The following is a 16105-nucleotide window of genomic DNA, read 5'->3' on the forward strand; positions in this document are numbered from 1 at the left end:
GCCACCATGATGCCTGCCTGGATCACTGTGGTAGCACATCACTGTGGTAGCCTCCAAGCTGTTCTGCCTTCTCTGCCTTTTTCCATTCTCCTGATGGTCCAGTAGGAGTCAGAGCCATCTCTTAAGACCATATTCTAAATCAAATCATGTCCGACCCTGCTTTCAACCTCCAGGGCTTCCTGCCATTGTTAAGTAAGCCAGATTCCAGATTGCTACCACAGCCCACAAGGTCCCTTTCTGATGGAACCTTGGACACCTGTCCCTTTGGCCACATAACTCCAGACCCACTGTACTCTTATTCCTCACCTAAGCCCAGAATGCTTACGCCTCAGGGCCTTTGCATTTGCTGGTCCCCTCTGTCTGGAATGGTCTTCCTCCCAGATGTTTGTGTGGTTTGAACCTCAGTTAATTCGAGTCGTTGCTTCAAATGTTACCTCTTTGGAGAAACCATCTCTGACCATCTAATAAAGAGTCTTCCTAGTCCTAGCGCTCTGTCCCCTTGCCCTGCCTTACTGTTCTTTGTTTTACTTATTATCAATTGGCAATTGTATGCATTTGTGTTTCAAGTGTATACAAAAATAGAGAAACTAATATGATGGATCCCCATGTGCCCATACCATACCCTTAGCAATTACCAACCCTGGGCCAGTATTTTACTCCCCCACATCCCTTGCTTCCAGCAAACACCAGACATCACAAATTCTCATCTGCAAATAAATACTTCTGTGCAAAGTTAGATTTTAAAGATACTGTTTGTTAGAAGGCAACCTTCGGGGGAGCTGGTGTTTGTCTTGTTCACTGCTGTATCCCCAGTGCCCAGGATGGTGCTCAACTCACAGCAGGTGACTTGGGATGTCTGCAGGGCTATGCCTCAGAACCCCCTTGTGTGGTTTCTGGTTTGCACAGGTCAACCGCTGTCAATTGAGTGCGTCTGCACGTGCCTATGTACACTGATGCATGGGGCAGTCCTGTGAATATGTGTGTGTGTGCACGTGTGTGTGTTGCAGTGGCTGGTGGCCAAAAGCATGCTTCCTCCCTGACATCATCTCCACATACCACCCCCCTTGCCCCCCAGGATCCAGGGACTTGCTCTGGGGAGTATTTCCCTCTTTCTCAGCAAGGCATGGCATAAGAAAGGGTGGGAGGGATGCATGCACCAGTCCCTGCTCATTCCTCTGGAGGGCTGGGTTTGAGGCCAGTGTGGCCTGGAGAGCCCCGCATCCTCCTCTGGCTGGTAGGAGGCTGTGCCATCCCAGGCGGTAGAATAGGCAGCCTCCTCCCTCCTGGGCACTGAAGCCCAGCCCAGTTGGGCTGGCATCAGCTGGGCAGGGGTGGGGTAGGTATGTATGAAGGGTGGTGGTATCCCAACCTGGCTGACTCCTGAGGCTCCTAGGGTGACCCCTGGGTAGTTGGGCAACTGAGCTCACTCACCTGGGTGAGAGTTCTGGCCCAGGGGCTCAGCAGTCACCCAACCCCCACCCCGGTTCTGCATCTTAAAGGGTTGGCCCTGGCAGGAGGGCAGTGTGGAAGGACATGCTTCCAGCCCAGTACCAGGTTTACTCAGGGCAGCTACTCCCTATCAGACTGTGAATTGCACGGGAGCTTCTCTCAGCCTGATCCCCAGAGCCCCTGTCTGCCCCAGGGCCAGTCTCCTGTCCCTCTGGCTCTACACCATCTTGCCCTCCCCCCATCCCTGCCCCCTGCTGTCCCCCGCCCACCCCGTCTTGTTTTGCTTTAAGCTTGTCTCTCCCTGTTCTTCAGGGCACAGCCCAGGCTCCCCCCTTCAGGAAGGCCCTGTGTTCTGGCCCTCCCTGGGCCCACCGGGCCCATCCTCCCTCCAGCCCTGCCCTCCTCCACCGCCCTCCTCCACTGGACAGGGAGGTTCAAGTGGGACTCCTCCCTCTTGGGTCCAAGGGGTCAAGCCTCCTCCAACTTCTTCCAGATCAATGGGGTGGGGTGGAGGAAGGGAGGTCAGAGTGGCCTGTACCGAGAACTTGACCCCTTGCTGCACACCTCACTCTCCTTACCAAAGTCCAGCAAAGGAGAATGCCTTGATGTCCCTCTTTTCCAAATGGGGAATGCATTTGGCCTTCCAGGACTGAGCATTTGTTTAGCACTTACTATGTGCCAGGCACTGTTATGGCCGTAATAAATTATAGTAATAACAGTAATGTCAACTTCGAACATTTATTAAGCTTCTGTGATAGGATAGACCCATATGTTAGGCAATTCAATAATAACCACCATTATAACAGCACTAATAATAGTAGTCAATATTTATTGAGCATTTACTATTGTGCCTGGTGCTGTTCTAAGAGCTTTGCCACAACACTGACCCTTTGAAAAGCAGCCTTGGTCAGATGCACTGTTTTGACAGGTTCTAATTCAGGCAGAGGAGTGGAGCCTCTGGCTAACCACACAGGATTCACGGCAGTAGGAACTGGGAAATGGGCAGAAATGAAGACAGGAGGCGGGACTGAAGGCAGAAAGCAGGTAACAAACTCTCCCAGGCCTGGCTCTGTACTTTCTAGGGTCAGATATCCCATCCACAGGTGGGTGGACTTCTACAAGTTCATTGAGTAGACACAATCACCATCTCTGCCCTCCCTCCTTCAGTTCATGGGTTCTATCCCCAGACTGAGGTTCTCAGGCAGCTCATGGGGCAGAGGGGCTGAAGTTCTGGGGCCTGGAACCTTCTTGGGGTCCAAGAACCCTGCCCAGTTGCCTAGTCCAGGAGCCACACCCACAGGGCAACCTCCCTAGCAGGGCTGACTCAGAAGGAGCCCTTCCACCCTGACTCACAGCCTTCCAGGAGTGCTCAGGCTTCACCAGCCTCGCCCACCTGTCTGCTTGCTCACCAGGCCTTTAGAAGAGGCTACACCTTCCCCAACAAGACCCAACAGGGTTCCTTCTGCTACTCTCTGGTTCTTGGAGGGCTCTGCGCTGGCCAGCATGTCTGGCGTCTCTGACCCACACACTTGCCCTGATGCCTCTTTAGGTGCTAGGAATCCCACTGCTGGAAGATGCATCTTTGGCATCTGGAAGGGTTTCAATCCTCCAGGAGGTATGCTGGGTGATTAAGGTGAGTCACTCCTCTAAGGTTGGGGCCCTGAGACCTCTGACTGAATGCGGGGTCCTCTGGGGGCACCCGTGGCTCGACTCTGCTCTGTGCCCCTGAAGGGTGGGATCAGGTGAGCCCTGCAGTGGCAGGAGCAGCTGGCACAGGGGCCAGTGGATCCTGGAGGTTCTGACGAGGAGCTGTAGTGACAGGGGAAGGCTGAGTGTAAGGGGGTTCTGGGTTGTGTTCTCCTCCTGTCCCATTCAAACAACTTTGATTCTATCGGTGGCAGGCTCCCACATATGATTTGGTTAAAGTGTTCTGCCCATGGGCTTCTGAGTGGAGAGACGCCGGGTATCTGGTGGGGAGGAAGCCATGGGTGAGCATAGAGGAAGAGAAGTGAGTGCTGAAGGGTCTGGCAGGGACAGATTAAACCAGCGCCTTAGGAATTTAGGGCCTGGGGCCAGGTCCGCCTGGGCCCTGGAAGGGGTCTAGGGGCCAGAGCAAGTAGTTGGGAGCCCAGCCAGCATTCCTGGGGATGAGAGAAGCCAGGGAACCAGATGGGAAGCCAGGAAAGAGGGGTCTGGGTGAGACTGGTGGTCAGAGACCTTTTGGCCTGTGGGAAGAGAGGAACTATATTCTGGTAATAGATATCTACTGAACATCTGCTATATACCTAGCCCTGGGCCAGGCTGGACACTGCTCTGATGGGCACACAGCATTGAACTATATTTACTGCAAGGTGTGGAGGGCCGGGGGCCTCAGCAACCTGGGAGGGGAGGGGAGTTGGCCCTGAAGGCACTCAGCACCAGGGCGGCACACAGCCTGGGGGCCACGGCTAGCATTTGTTCTGGGAGCCAGAAGGGACAGTTAGTGGTCCAGCCCCTCTTGCTCCCCAGCCCTCTGCAGGACAGGATGGGGTACTCTGGGAGGTGCATCCCCTCCTTCTTGATCAGGCCTGGGCAGTAGCCTCGCAGGCAGTTTCTTTCCCCCTCTCCTGCTGGCTGCTGCTACTGCTCTACTGTGGGGGAGACCCGATGCACTGACTGGGGACCTTGGCTGGACCCTTCCTTTTGTCTCTCCCTCTGTAGGTGGAACCTGGACAGGTGGGGACGGGGGGACTAGCTGGGTTGCAGAAGGCAGGTTGGTAGGGGCAGCTGCACTTTCTGGGACCTGTCTGTGGGAGATAGGGTGGGAGTGGGCTGCTTCCGCAGACCCTCCCCACTGGATCAGACCTGGCTAGCCTGGCCCTCCTCTGCTTCCCTCTTGTCCTGAGTGGAGGCTCCTGGAGCAGGAACCCCCACATCAGAGCCCTATCTTCCCAGATCTGTGGGGCACCTAGGTACTTCAAATGGGTGTGGGGAAGGATGGACAGCTTGAGGTGGAAGACAAAACTCTGGAACTAGATCACGTGGTCTGACCTCTTTCTAGCTCTGTCATTGACTGGCTGTGATCTTGGCCTGGTCTCTGCCTCTTGCAGTTCAGTTTCTCCAATCGAAGTCGAGGGGGATGACTTAAGTCAATGTGTCTTAAACTTTACTGGTTGGTTGTCTAATCACCTGGACCTTGTTAAAATGCAGGGTTTGACTCAGCAGATCTGGGGTGAGGCCTGAGAGTCCTCATTTTTCTTTTTCTTTTTTAAAGATTTTTATTTTTAAGTACTATGTCCACCCAGCGTGGTGGACTCATAACCCCAAGATCAAGAGTTGCATACTCTACAGACTGAGCCAGAGTTCACAGTCCTCATTTCTAAGAAGCTCTCAGGTGCTTCTGATGCTGCTGGTCCATGGACCCACTTTGGGCAACAAAGGCTTAGACAACCCATCTAGTTTGGGCCTTCAGGACCCAGAGACTGGGTCACTTGGTCCCTCTCTGACCTCACAAGGCATCAGAAGGAAGCCTTGGGATTAGCTCTAGGTTTTGGGCTAACAGAGCTGGCAGTGCTCAGGTTGGTGGGGCACGGGGCACCACCAGCTGAGGCTGCATTTGGGTAGACAAGTTCTTTCTTGGTCACTGGTTGATTTAACCAAGGGCTACTTTTGTCTGTAGGGGGTCTTAGAACATCTGCCTTGTGAAGGAACACAGCACAACCCACAAATTATCCTGGTGGCCCTCGGAGGAGCCTGCATCCTTTATGAGGACAGCAGCTATCGGTTAAATGCCGTACCTCGTTACACCGAGATAGGAAATGTGACCAGGAGGTAGTGTGGGTATGCTTAGCTTTAGCAGCTGCATGGCTGCCCCTTCCATGGAAAGACCCGACACACTCTAAGGAGAGAAGGAGGCTGATAGAGCAAGGTGCCTTCCCACTCTGGGCTTCCCCTCACCAGCCAGTTGGCACGGCTGGGTTAGGGCACACATCGTGGTGTGGTAGTTACTTATTTGCATGTCTGGGGCTCTTCAGGAAGGGGTGGGTGGATTCCTGTGTGCATCTCCCACAGCAGTTTTGGCACAAAATTCCCTTGCCAATGCCTGACTAATCCTAGTGGTAACTATACAGAGATGGTGTTAACTACAACGGAGCCTCGGGGAGGATAAGGGCTGTGGAGAGAGGGGTCCAGCAGGTCTGGTTAATGTCCTGGCTCCATCCGTTTGCCAGGGCATCTTCACACGTTATGGCAAGGAATGGGAGACCCAACCAGAGAACTCTGGGGGCTGCCCAGGTACCTCCATCCCTTTAAGATCCTGAATCTTCAGGGCCCAGAGGAAGATGCCAACACCCCTGGCAGTTCCCATTGGTCAGGAGAGGTGCAGGGCAAGGTCAAGATCCATTTTTCTTGCTTTCTATTGGAGGATGATGGTTCCAGCTTGGTGGGGTCTACAGCTGCCATAGCAACTGTGGGCCAGCTCCTAGCATGAGGGGAGGGGCTCAAAGGGAGCCCCTTCTTTAGCATCTAATAGGCTAGACCATTTAGGGTGGTGGGCAGGACTTCTAAGCTAGGGACCCTAGGAACCGGGCCCTCTGTCAATCCCTACCCTGCTTCCCACACCCCCTCCACCACCACCCCTCCCACTGTGGGTTCACTTCTTGGCTCTGCTGATGTCAGCTTGGGTCTCTGGATGGGCAGGGAATCCTAGCCCTTGGTTCCACATGGCCAGCTCTGGGGACTGTTGGGAGGGCCACAAGTGAGGGGTACTATCTCCAGAGTTTGTGTGTGCAGCTGTATATATTGTGTGGGTGTATGTTATTATGTAGGAAGGTATTTAGGTCTGTGCTGTGTATCTGAAGGTCTAAAGGTACACAGCTATTTGCACAAGTGCAGCGTGTGTGTGTGTGTGTGTGTATGTGAAGAGGGTCAGAGGCTCCCAAACTTTCCTAACACTTGTACACAGGCTGGCTCCTTAAAGCTAGGCGATAGTGAGTTATTTTGCAAAGTGGATAGCAACCCTTTTAAGTCTTGGGTGCATATCTGAAATCTGCAAGGGATTTGCATAAATTGAGGCCCCACATTTAGATTGGGTTCCAAGTATGGGATTCCAGTGAAACACCCGCTCCCAGGTCCTCATGGAGCTGCTTGCACTATGCCCTGGGTGCCAGCCCGCTGTCCAGCACAGGCTTAAAGGAGCTGGAGCAGTGTCAGCTGGTGCCAGCTCACTGGGGGCAGGGCAGTCTGGGCTGAGTGAACAGAGAGGGTGTCGTCAGTCCTCTGGGGGAAATCGGAGATAAGGCCAGATCCTGCCTGGCGGATCTGTCACCCTTGTCTCAGCTTACACTCCCAGGGAAACTGGGTGGAGACTGGCGCCAGATATTAGGGCCCTGAGGATCTGGCCCTGAGCTCCAGGAAGAGGCAGGGAAGAACGTGGGGTGTGGTGTGGAGACACCCTTGGCAGGGCCCCTGTGTGAGGCTGGCCTGAGGGGTGCTGGAGAGACTAGGTTGTAAAAGGAAGCCAGGGCAGGATTTTGAGCCTCTGGTGTAGAGGGATCTCTATGGGGGTCCCTCTCTGTGGGTCCTGGCAACTTCCTTGGGGGCAGACTCTTCAGTGTGGCAAGAAGAGCTGGCTGGGCCTCAGGGTCTGGTCTAATCTAATGCTGCTTTTCTGTGTGTGGCTGGACAACCCCCTAACCCTTTCTGACTCCCAGCCTGCCCTCGATCCTCTGGGGGCCCTTTCAGCAGTGAAATACCAGGATTCCTGGTGTCCTGCCCAAATCTTGTGAGTGAAGGAGGATCTAAGGGGATGTCGAGATGTTAAAGGGGCACTGAGAAGCGTCCCTGCAGGGAGCTGTAGGGGCAGCAGTGGAGAGGAGGGAGTTTCCTCTCTTGCCCTAGTTCCTGGTTCAGATGTTACAGATACGGAGACACAGGGAAGAGGTGACTCTGGTCCCCAGACACTGGTCAGCTGCCAAAGGCTGGTTGGGACTCTCCACCCCAATGTGGCTGTGCTCAGGTCCCCTGCTCCCACCCTGAGAGCTGCTTTTTCTCTGAGGACATCAGCCTACTGCCAGGGCAGTGTCACCTGGGACCCAGAATCTGTCCTTTTCACCTGCAACCCTGGGAGACCCTCAAAAGGGAGAGGGGCAGAAGGTGACAGCTCCTTAGCAGCTCATAGAGGGTCTTCTGGAGACCCTGTATCTCGGCTCCATCTCTAACCAGATGACAGCCTCTCGGGACAGCTGGTTTTTCAGAATCCTTGCTGCTTACCCTACCTTCGAGAAGGAGCACCTTGGTCTTCTTGTTGGGGGTGGAGACCAAAAGAAACCTTTCTTGTGAAAATCTCCAGGGAGCCAAGGGAAGGCACCTGTGGCAGGCCCCTCTGTCTCTCCAGCAGTATCAGGTCCCAGCCTTGGGGTCCCTTTCTGCCCCTTGGTCTCCTCACCTTTGCTCTCTAACCTCTTGAGAGTGGGGAGGGACAAGGCTGTTGAAGCCAAAACTCAGGCAAAGAAATATATGGCTGGGACACTGAATATATCTCCTGATTTAGTTGCTTCCTTAAGCTCCTTGGAGAAGGCCTAGCCTATCTCTACTAAACCAAAGGGCTTTGGCCCCATCCCACAAAGACTGGCCCACCTGCCTACACAGGTGGGGACAGAAGAGATCTGAAAGGCCCAAGAGGTGGAAATTTAGGGCTCCAGTAGCTCTGTCTTGCCTGTTTGCTGAGGCCTGGTAGGATGGCCTGCCCCAGGGGAGTGCAGGCTGGTGTGGACAAGGACCCAGTGCATGGTCAGACAAATGACACACAGCTGTCCAGAACCTCCAAAGCACCATTTATCCAGGCCCCATGGACTTGAGTGCCCCCAATGGCTCACCCCCCAGTCCTTGGGGGAGCACAGGCATTACAGTGGCCCCTGGCCTGAGACCCTACATGCTCCTCAGCCCTGCCTGTTCCCGGGCCACAGACCCATACTGCCTACCTAGCCCTCAGCCCATCAAGGCGGGGCCCTGGGAATGAACTGGCCTCAGACCCTCCTCCATCCCACATTCTCAGGGCTCCATTAGTCTCGGCTAGCTCAACACTGTGTTAAATAGCTTCCTTGCAATCCCTCTTAAATAAACCCATTCCCAGAGCAACCTGCCTTACCTTGCACCCTGAATATATTATTCTACTGGCTTATGTCTCCTAGAGAGTGGAGGGTCTCTCTTCTCCTGCCCTCTGCTCCAGGGAATACCATCTCCCTAAAAAACTAGGGGAAAAAGTTTTCCCGTCAACCCTGGGGCAGAGACAAAGGGAGCCTTGGCTTGGAGTGGAAAAGCCTGGAATCCCTGTCCATCTTCCCTACCCTCTCTTCTCCTTGACCTCTTAGCAGCCTGGGTCAGATGTGACTTACCCAAGATCACAGACCCAGGATCCAGAGTCCTGACATATCTAGGAGATCACTCTGGTTTTGACAGCCCAGACTAGCTCCAGGGCAGGGGGACTGACTCTAAGCCTGCCTCTGACCTTGGCCCCCTTGCAGTTCTCCAGGCGTGGAGAAAGCTGGGGAGATTCCAGCTCTTGACTCTACTTGGTCCTGCACCCCTGGGACTTCCTCCCAGCACCCTCCACCTCAGATGTCCCCAGGTATCTCTGGCTCTGGGGATACTCAGACAGCACCAGGGCATGGGAGCAATGGGGCCGGGGCCTGAGCAAGCCTGTCCCTGGCCTGATCAGCATCTGGGCCCAGGCCAGGCCTCACACCCAGTACTGGCCGTTCTTGAGAGCAGGGTTGGGTGTCCGGCAGAACTGTAGGAGCTCTGGGTCAGGCTGGCCCCCTGGCGGGGGCCCCTGGCTGGGCACTGCGGTGAGTGGGATGGCTTGGCCCGGCTCTACCTTGCGGAAGGTCTCGGTGTCGCTGGCTAGGCCGTTGCGGGGCTTGGCGGTCAGCACCTGGACATCGTGCTTGCCCGTCTTGTTGCGTTTGCGGAGGTAGAAGAGCAGGGGCAAGATGAGTGCCAGGAGCAGGAGGACCAGGCACACGGGAATGATGACACTGAACATGTTGGCCTCCAGGAAGCCCAGGAAGCCCCTCCTGGCCACGGTGGGCACGGGGCTGGAGGCTAATGGGCCTGGCTCGCCCGTGGGGGTGCTGCTCTCTGGGTTCCTTGCTTCTGTCTGAGCAGCCTCGGGGAGACTGAGCAGGGCCACACTGTAGGGCCGGGCTGCATTGTAAGGCTCAGTGTCAAAGTCCAGTGAGGCCACAGCAGGGGGCACACCCCGTGCCCACAGCTCCAGAGTGAGACTGTCCCCTGCGGGGCCAGGGGACCTACCCTCTGGCCTGCCCACCTCCAGCCCCAGCCTTCCATCCTCAAGGTCCCGCTGGGTGAACTGCTCCACAAGCTGGCTGTCCCTGGGCTCCGTTCTGGCCCGGGGCACGCGGACCACGCGGCCATGCCGGGGTCCTGCCAGGAGCCGGAAACGGGGCACACTGCCCGTGCGGTTGGCCAGCTCGCCCGCATCTAGGACGGTGGAGTCCAGGCGCAGGGTGGCACCCTGGGGCCACGGCCCACCCGCCCACACTCGCAGCAGCGCCCTGACGGTGACGTTCACTGTGGCCGATGCGTTGGCACCTCTGGCCAGTGCCAGGACGCTGAAGTGGTCGCGAGAGGAGGAGAAGTTGGTGAAGGCGAAGACCACCTCCCCCTGGTCTACCTGGAGCTGGCTGAAGGCCGTGGCCGGCTGCCCGGCCACCAGGAGCTGCCCGAACCGGGGCCCCCTGGTGAGGCGGTAGGCTGCGTCTGGCTCCTCCCGGTCTGACACCACCTGGAGCTGCTCCCGGCTCAGGGAGGAGCGCCCCAGGGCCTGGGGCACCTCTAGGGGCGCGCGCAGCCACACGTCGATGGCCGCCGGCAAGACGTCCACGGCCAGGGCCACGGGCAGCGGGGGGCTGGCCCCGTCAGACACGCTCAGCTGCACGATGCCGGCCACGCTGCTCCCGTTGGCCACGAAGGCCAGCCGCCCCGCGTCCACGTCGGCCTGCGTGAAGCGGATCACGGGCCCCGGGCCGGCCCCCGCCAGACTCAGGAAGCCGTTGAGGGGGGCCCGCTGCACCTCGTACTCGATCTCCCCGGGGGCCGAGTCTGGGTCCACCACACTCAGCTGGGCCCGGGAGACCGGGGCGCGGGAGCCCCGGGTGAGCCGCAGCGGCACAGAGGCCTGGGGCCGAGGCGGCCGCTCGTTCACGTCCCGCACGGTGATGGCGAAGGCCTCCGAGGTTTGGGGGCCCGAAACGGAAGCCCCCGCCGGCCCCTGGAGGTGGGCGCGGAAGCGGAAGCCATCCTGCTGGGTGCCCCCGCCGCCGTGGGCGTAGACCAGCTGCCCTGCGGCCAGCTCGGACTGCAGGAAGTGGGGCCGCCCGGCGTCCAGGGGCTCCCCAGACACCAACAGCTGGCCCCGGGTGGGGAACTGTGTGATTTGGAAGAGTACGTCGTGCTCTGGGCGCTGGGGTGATGGAATGGTGGCCAGGAGGTTGGAGGCATCAAGGGCGTCCCTGGTGATCTCTGCCCGCTGGCCTTCAGGGACCCAAAGACCTGGAGGTGGGACATAGGCTGTGAAGGTCTTGTCCACTGAAGAAAGACCTCAGACCCTCAGACCAGGACCCCTGGGGCAAGGTTGTGTCTTCTTCCGTCAGACCAGGGACCCCAGGGTGGGGCTCAGGGTACCCCGGAGGATAAGGATCATGTCTCCTCTCTAACCTCAAAGCGTCCTCACCTACCCACGCTCCCTATAACTTTCCAGGTCCTGGGGACTGACATGGGAGCTGCTGACCCTGGCCTTGTGTCCCCTCCCCTCTCGGCCCTCCCAGTGTCTCCCAAACTTTGCTGTTCACCTTTGTTACTCCAGAGGCGGCTGGGGCGCTGGGGACAGGCAGCCTCGAAAGACACAGCCACAGCAAGGGTGGTGGCCACATCAGGGGCTGGGGGCGACGACAGCTGGAGCTCCACGGCGTCACGGACCTCCCAGAAGGGCTCAGGGGGCATCTCGTGCTCATACAGAACAGTCCCAGCATACACCTATGGGGAGACCCCATTTTGGGATGAGAGGCGGGTTCAGCCCGTGGTGGCTGGTAGCCCCCTCCCCGGGCGGCACTGGCACTGGGCGCTCCAGTCTCCTTGATGAACTCTCGGTGCCCAGCCTCACTCTCGGCTCACCTGGCTGTGCCTCGCTCTGAGTCGGGAACCCGTGCTCTTCCTCACTAGCTCAGTGGGTCACCGTTGGCAATCGTGTGGCAGTGAGGTGACTGGCTCTGGAGCCAATGCCTTGTCAAATCTGGACCCTGCTGCCTCAGGCAAATCACCTCATCTCTCTGACCCCTGGGGAAAGCAAAATTCTATCCATGCTTCTCTCAACAGCTGGTCCTTCCACTTTTGCACTAGGTCCCTGCCCCTCTTCCCCGCCGAAGACACCAGTCTTACCATTTCCCTTCTTTCTCCTGTGGAGACAATCCAGCCCCCGCCCCCCACCCCCAACAAGGGAACAGTCTCATCATTACTCAACCCCATGTAGTTATTCTCCTCCATCTTAAAGAAAAAACTTGTGACTTCACTTTTTCCAACATTTGTCGCCCCTCCCATTTTGCTCTCCTTTACAGCAAAACTCCATAAAGAATACTCTTTAATCTCTCCCAGGCTGCTGTCTCCTGAACTCCAGACTCACATATCCACTTGCTTCCTGGCCGCTCTGTGCAGATGGACAGATCCCCTACCTGCACACCTCTCCTAGTCCCTCCCACTTCATGTGGTGGCAGCTCTGTTCTTCCAGAGGCTCAGGCTCAAACCCCTGGAGTCATCCCAGACTATTCCTTCTCTTGCATACTGTCACTTCTGGCCTGGATTATCCCCCTGGCCTCCTGTGTGCCAGCTTTGACCCCTGCTCCCTCCCCCTACAGTTGTTCTTAACACAGAAGCCAGAGTGAGCCTTTTAAAATGTACGTGAGGCTATGTCACTCTTGCTCAGATAGTGCAGTGGCTCCTCATCTGGCCACAAAGATCTGACCTGGTTACCCCTGTGACCTCACCTCCTACCATTCCCACCATGGTGTCTCCATTCCAGCCACATTTGCTGTTCTCTAGGGCTGTTTGCGTGTTAAACACCCAGGAATATTCCTCGTTTCCATAAAGAAATCTGCTCTCCCCCCCTTGTGATTCAAACGTGTCCTCTTGGCTTATCTTTTGTTTTTCCCTTTTAGGAGATGTAGGAACTGTTGTCCTCTTCTCAGAAAAACAGGACTTGCACAATACTAAGATGGAAACTGGGATCCCAGCATGCAGGAGACTCTAGGACAGGGGGGTTGTGATGAACTGGAGAGGGGTGCCCCATCTAACAGGGGAGCCATCCATCCTTTGAAGGGGGTGAACCGCAGTTCTAAAGGGGGCACAGACCCAGGCTGAAAGGGGCCGCTGTTCCTCAGCTGATTGTGGTAAGAGGGAACACAGCCTTTTAAGAACCTGGAAATCAGGCTTGTGTGTGTGTGTGTGTGTGTGTGTGTGTGTGTGTGTGTGTGGTGCGTGTGAAATCCCCCAAAGGGGATATGTTGATCATTAATTTAAAAATATTAAATGCATTGTGCAGGCCAAATAAAACACATCTGTGGACCAGATGTGGCCCATAAGGACTGTCAGCTATAACCTCTGGCCCAGGCTGAAGGGTGGCAGGAAGGAAATCGAGGCCCCTAGGAGCGGGGTGAAGGCTGGATGCCTGGGTGCAAGGAGCTTCCGTGGATGGGAGGCATCTGGCTGGGGGTGAGGCAAATCACAGGCAAGACAGGGAGGGGGTCTCTGAGCTCCGGGAGCAAACGGTGTCCTCTGGCGAAAGAAATCTTGGACTAGCAGTCAGAAGCCATAATCCTGGTTTTGTCTCTTACTAGCCACATCCTCTGAATAGTTGCCTCATATCCTTAAGCCTCAGTTTCCTTATCTGCAAAACAGGACACCTGATCTCTGACCCACTCAGCTCAGAGTATTGTGGGACAGTGTGCCATCAAGACTACCCAGCCCTGTCCTGCCCCCTGCCCCAAAGTCGGGACAGCATCTCTGCTAGGAAGCTTCTTCCCAGCTTCTCTGGGTGGTACTGCTGCCTGGCCCCCTGGTGGCCATTCACTTCCATCCGCATATTGCTGGGGTGTGGGGAAAGCACTGTGGGTGGGGGAGGGACCCTGAAGGCCTTGTCCTGTTCCCTCCCCCTTCGTAGGCATCGGATGACAGAGGCTCCCAGGGGCTCAGGGTGCACAGCTTCTACAGCCACCAGCCTGTTGAATATCTTATATGGTGGGAAGGGGACCTGGGCAGAAGCTAGGGCTTCATGAGAACCAAAAACCTGGGGGGGATGTTGACATGAGAGACCTTTTGCCATCTTCCCTTGTTAAAGACGCCTCCTTCCCTGATGTCTGAAAGATCCTCACCTGCTGTGCCTTTGGAGCAAGCGGAGGCTGCCAGCACACAGGGCACCTCCCCCACGTAGAAGGGATATTAATTTAAGTGATGGCTGCTGGCCCCACCAGCACATTTAGCACAGAGAGTTCTGTGCTCCCAGCAACTAGCAGTGTCCCTCTTCACATGGCTGAGCGTTCTAGTTTTTACCTGGTGGCCGCTGGTGTGCTCTGGGACAGCTATGCCCTGAAGTGAGATGGCAGCATCACGTCCACTCCAGTTCCTCAGCTGCCTTGTGTCCACTCATTGGCTCCCAGGATCCACTCTGCTTCTTGCTGGCTCCTGACCTGAGCTCCAGGCTTGCACCTCTGCTCACAAGCCCAACAGCTTCCTTCATCTTGAACTCCACCCCCCCCCCAGAACCAAGCACTGCCCCTCACTAGCCACTGAGGTAAGCTGGTGTCCCCAGCTCAAAGCACCCTTTCTAGCTCCTAAGGTCCAACTGCAGCTTCCTCCTGGAAGCCATGCCCCAGGACCTTATCCCTGTTCTGGAATCCTGTAGCCCTGACCTCTTGCATCCTTCTGTCTCCTAGACTGGTGGCTCTGGGAGGGCAAGGCACGCACAGCCTGGCCTGTGGTGGGGCCGGCGAGCGTCTGCTGCTAACAATGTGGGAGCGGTGCCCCCGTGTCCACTGGCAGAGTGGGCCACCCAAGGCTGAATGGAGTCTAAGTGGTGGCTGCAGAGAGCTGGGCCCTTACCTCAGCCTGAGTGAAGTTCACCAGGGCCTCCCCAGAGCCGCCCTGCCGGGCGTGGAACAGCCGGCCCAGCCGGGGGCCCTGCACCACGCGGTAGAGCAGGTGGTGGGGGTCCGTGCCTGCACTGGAGCTGGCTCTCAGGCTCTGGCTGCTCAGCGGCTGGACCGACCCTGTGAGAGGGAGAAGGGGCCTGTTGGCTTTTGACCAGGAGCCAGGGCGAGGCCTGCGACTGCTGGGAGGCAGCGTGACCCTGGGGTGTCACCCGGCCTACAGGCATGTCTATGCTCGCAGACCCACCTGGGCACACGGTCAGCATCCGGCTGCCCTCTAGCGAGAGGAGCAGCTGCTTCTGGGCCGTCACGCGGAAGAAGTGTCCGGGGGAAGTGTGCTCACCATCGGAGAGGCTGAAGTGGAAGCCTCCGTCCAGGGCTCCTGAGGACGGGGGTGAAGTTGGGTCTTGCTGGCCCATGGTGGCTCCCCATTCTCGGGGCGTCCCACCTCTCAGTACTCACCTCTATGTGAGAACAGCACCAGCCCTCCATCTAGCTGGGCCTGCGTGAAGCTGTGGACCTCGGTGCCCGGTGCCGCCCGCAGCACTACCTGCCCATTGCTGGGCCGCTCGATGGTGTAGACCAGGTCCTCCGGTCCTGAGTCGCTGTCTGTGGCCCTGAGGGCCTCCGGAGGGAAGGGCACAGTGGCCCCCTCCCACATCTGGGGACACATGCCTGTGAAGATTCTATCCCCACCAAGCTCTCCCAACTTGTTCCTCCCTGGCCCTGAGGCCGTCATCATCGCACTGTGGCTCAGGCCCTCAGCTGTCATGGAGGCCCGTGCCATTCTGGCCCCCCCCCAAAGGGCCCTCCACCCCATTCACCTTCCCCTCTCATCCCAGGGCACAGGCTCCCTTCTCTCTGTCTGCCCTAATATTGCCTTGTGCTTCAAGGCCAGCTCATGTCCCCCTCCTGCAGGAAGCTCCACCTCTTACCCTCACCAGGTTCTCCCTTCAGAGACCCCCAACCCTGACTGACTGCACTGCTTTATCTGGTTCTCACTGGCAGGGCAGAGGTCTCCCTTTAGACCCTCCACAGTGAGTCTGGGCATGGGCTGGGCACACTATGGGATGGTGAGTTTTGCCACCCCAGGTTGCTTATAAGTGGGCTCCCCTTGCAGGTGAGGCAGGGCCTGGGAGGCACAGGGCTGGAGAGGCTGATGTCCTCTCCTGTTGGGTCCTGTCCCATGCCACCGAAGCAGCACTGGGATGAGGGCTCAGGTGTTTCCAGTGCAGTCACAAGCCCCAACCAGGTGAGTGAGGGGTGTGGGCAGCCCCTCCCCATGCTCAGGGAAGGGAGCCCCCTCAGGCTGCCAGCAGGGCAGGATCCCATTTCTGGGATCCTGTTACACAACCCCAGCTGGGTCAGCAACTTGGGCAGTGTTGGGGAGGGGGGTTCCCCTACCTGGAAAGCTGAGCCCTCTGGGATTCCAGGGCACCTTCTCCCAGCCCCAGGCTACC

General features: G+C 57.3%; 1 protein-coding gene across 1 annotated transcript in view; it reads right to left on the reverse strand.

Annotated features, from left to right (window-relative positions):
- Nucleotides 1-2173: 2173 nt before the first annotated feature.
- CSPG4 (chondroitin sulfate proteoglycan 4) overlaps nucleotides 2174-16105 on the reverse strand; it is a 45683-nt gene continuing 31751 nt past the window's right edge. The window contains exons 6-10 of the mRNA XM_040493316.1: nucleotides 15108-15306; nucleotides 14893-15027; nucleotides 14599-14765; nucleotides 11301-11484; nucleotides 2174-11001 (exon numbers count right to left, since the gene is read on the reverse strand). Coding sequence (XP_040349250.1) covers nucleotides 9167-11001; nucleotides 11301-11484; nucleotides 14599-14765; nucleotides 14893-15027; nucleotides 15108-15306 — 2520 coding nt within the window. The 3' untranslated portion in view covers nucleotides 2174-9166. The remainder of the gene's footprint in view (nucleotides 11002-11300; nucleotides 11485-14598; nucleotides 14766-14892; nucleotides 15028-15107; nucleotides 15307-16105) is intronic.

Source organism: Herpailurus yagouaroundi, unplaced genomic scaffold, assembly GCF_014898765.1.
Source record: "Herpailurus yagouaroundi ecotype Mexico unplaced genomic scaffold, PumYag 184, whole genome shotgun sequence".
Taxonomy (NCBI): Eukaryota; Metazoa; Chordata; class Mammalia; order Carnivora; family Felidae; genus Herpailurus; species Herpailurus yagouaroundi.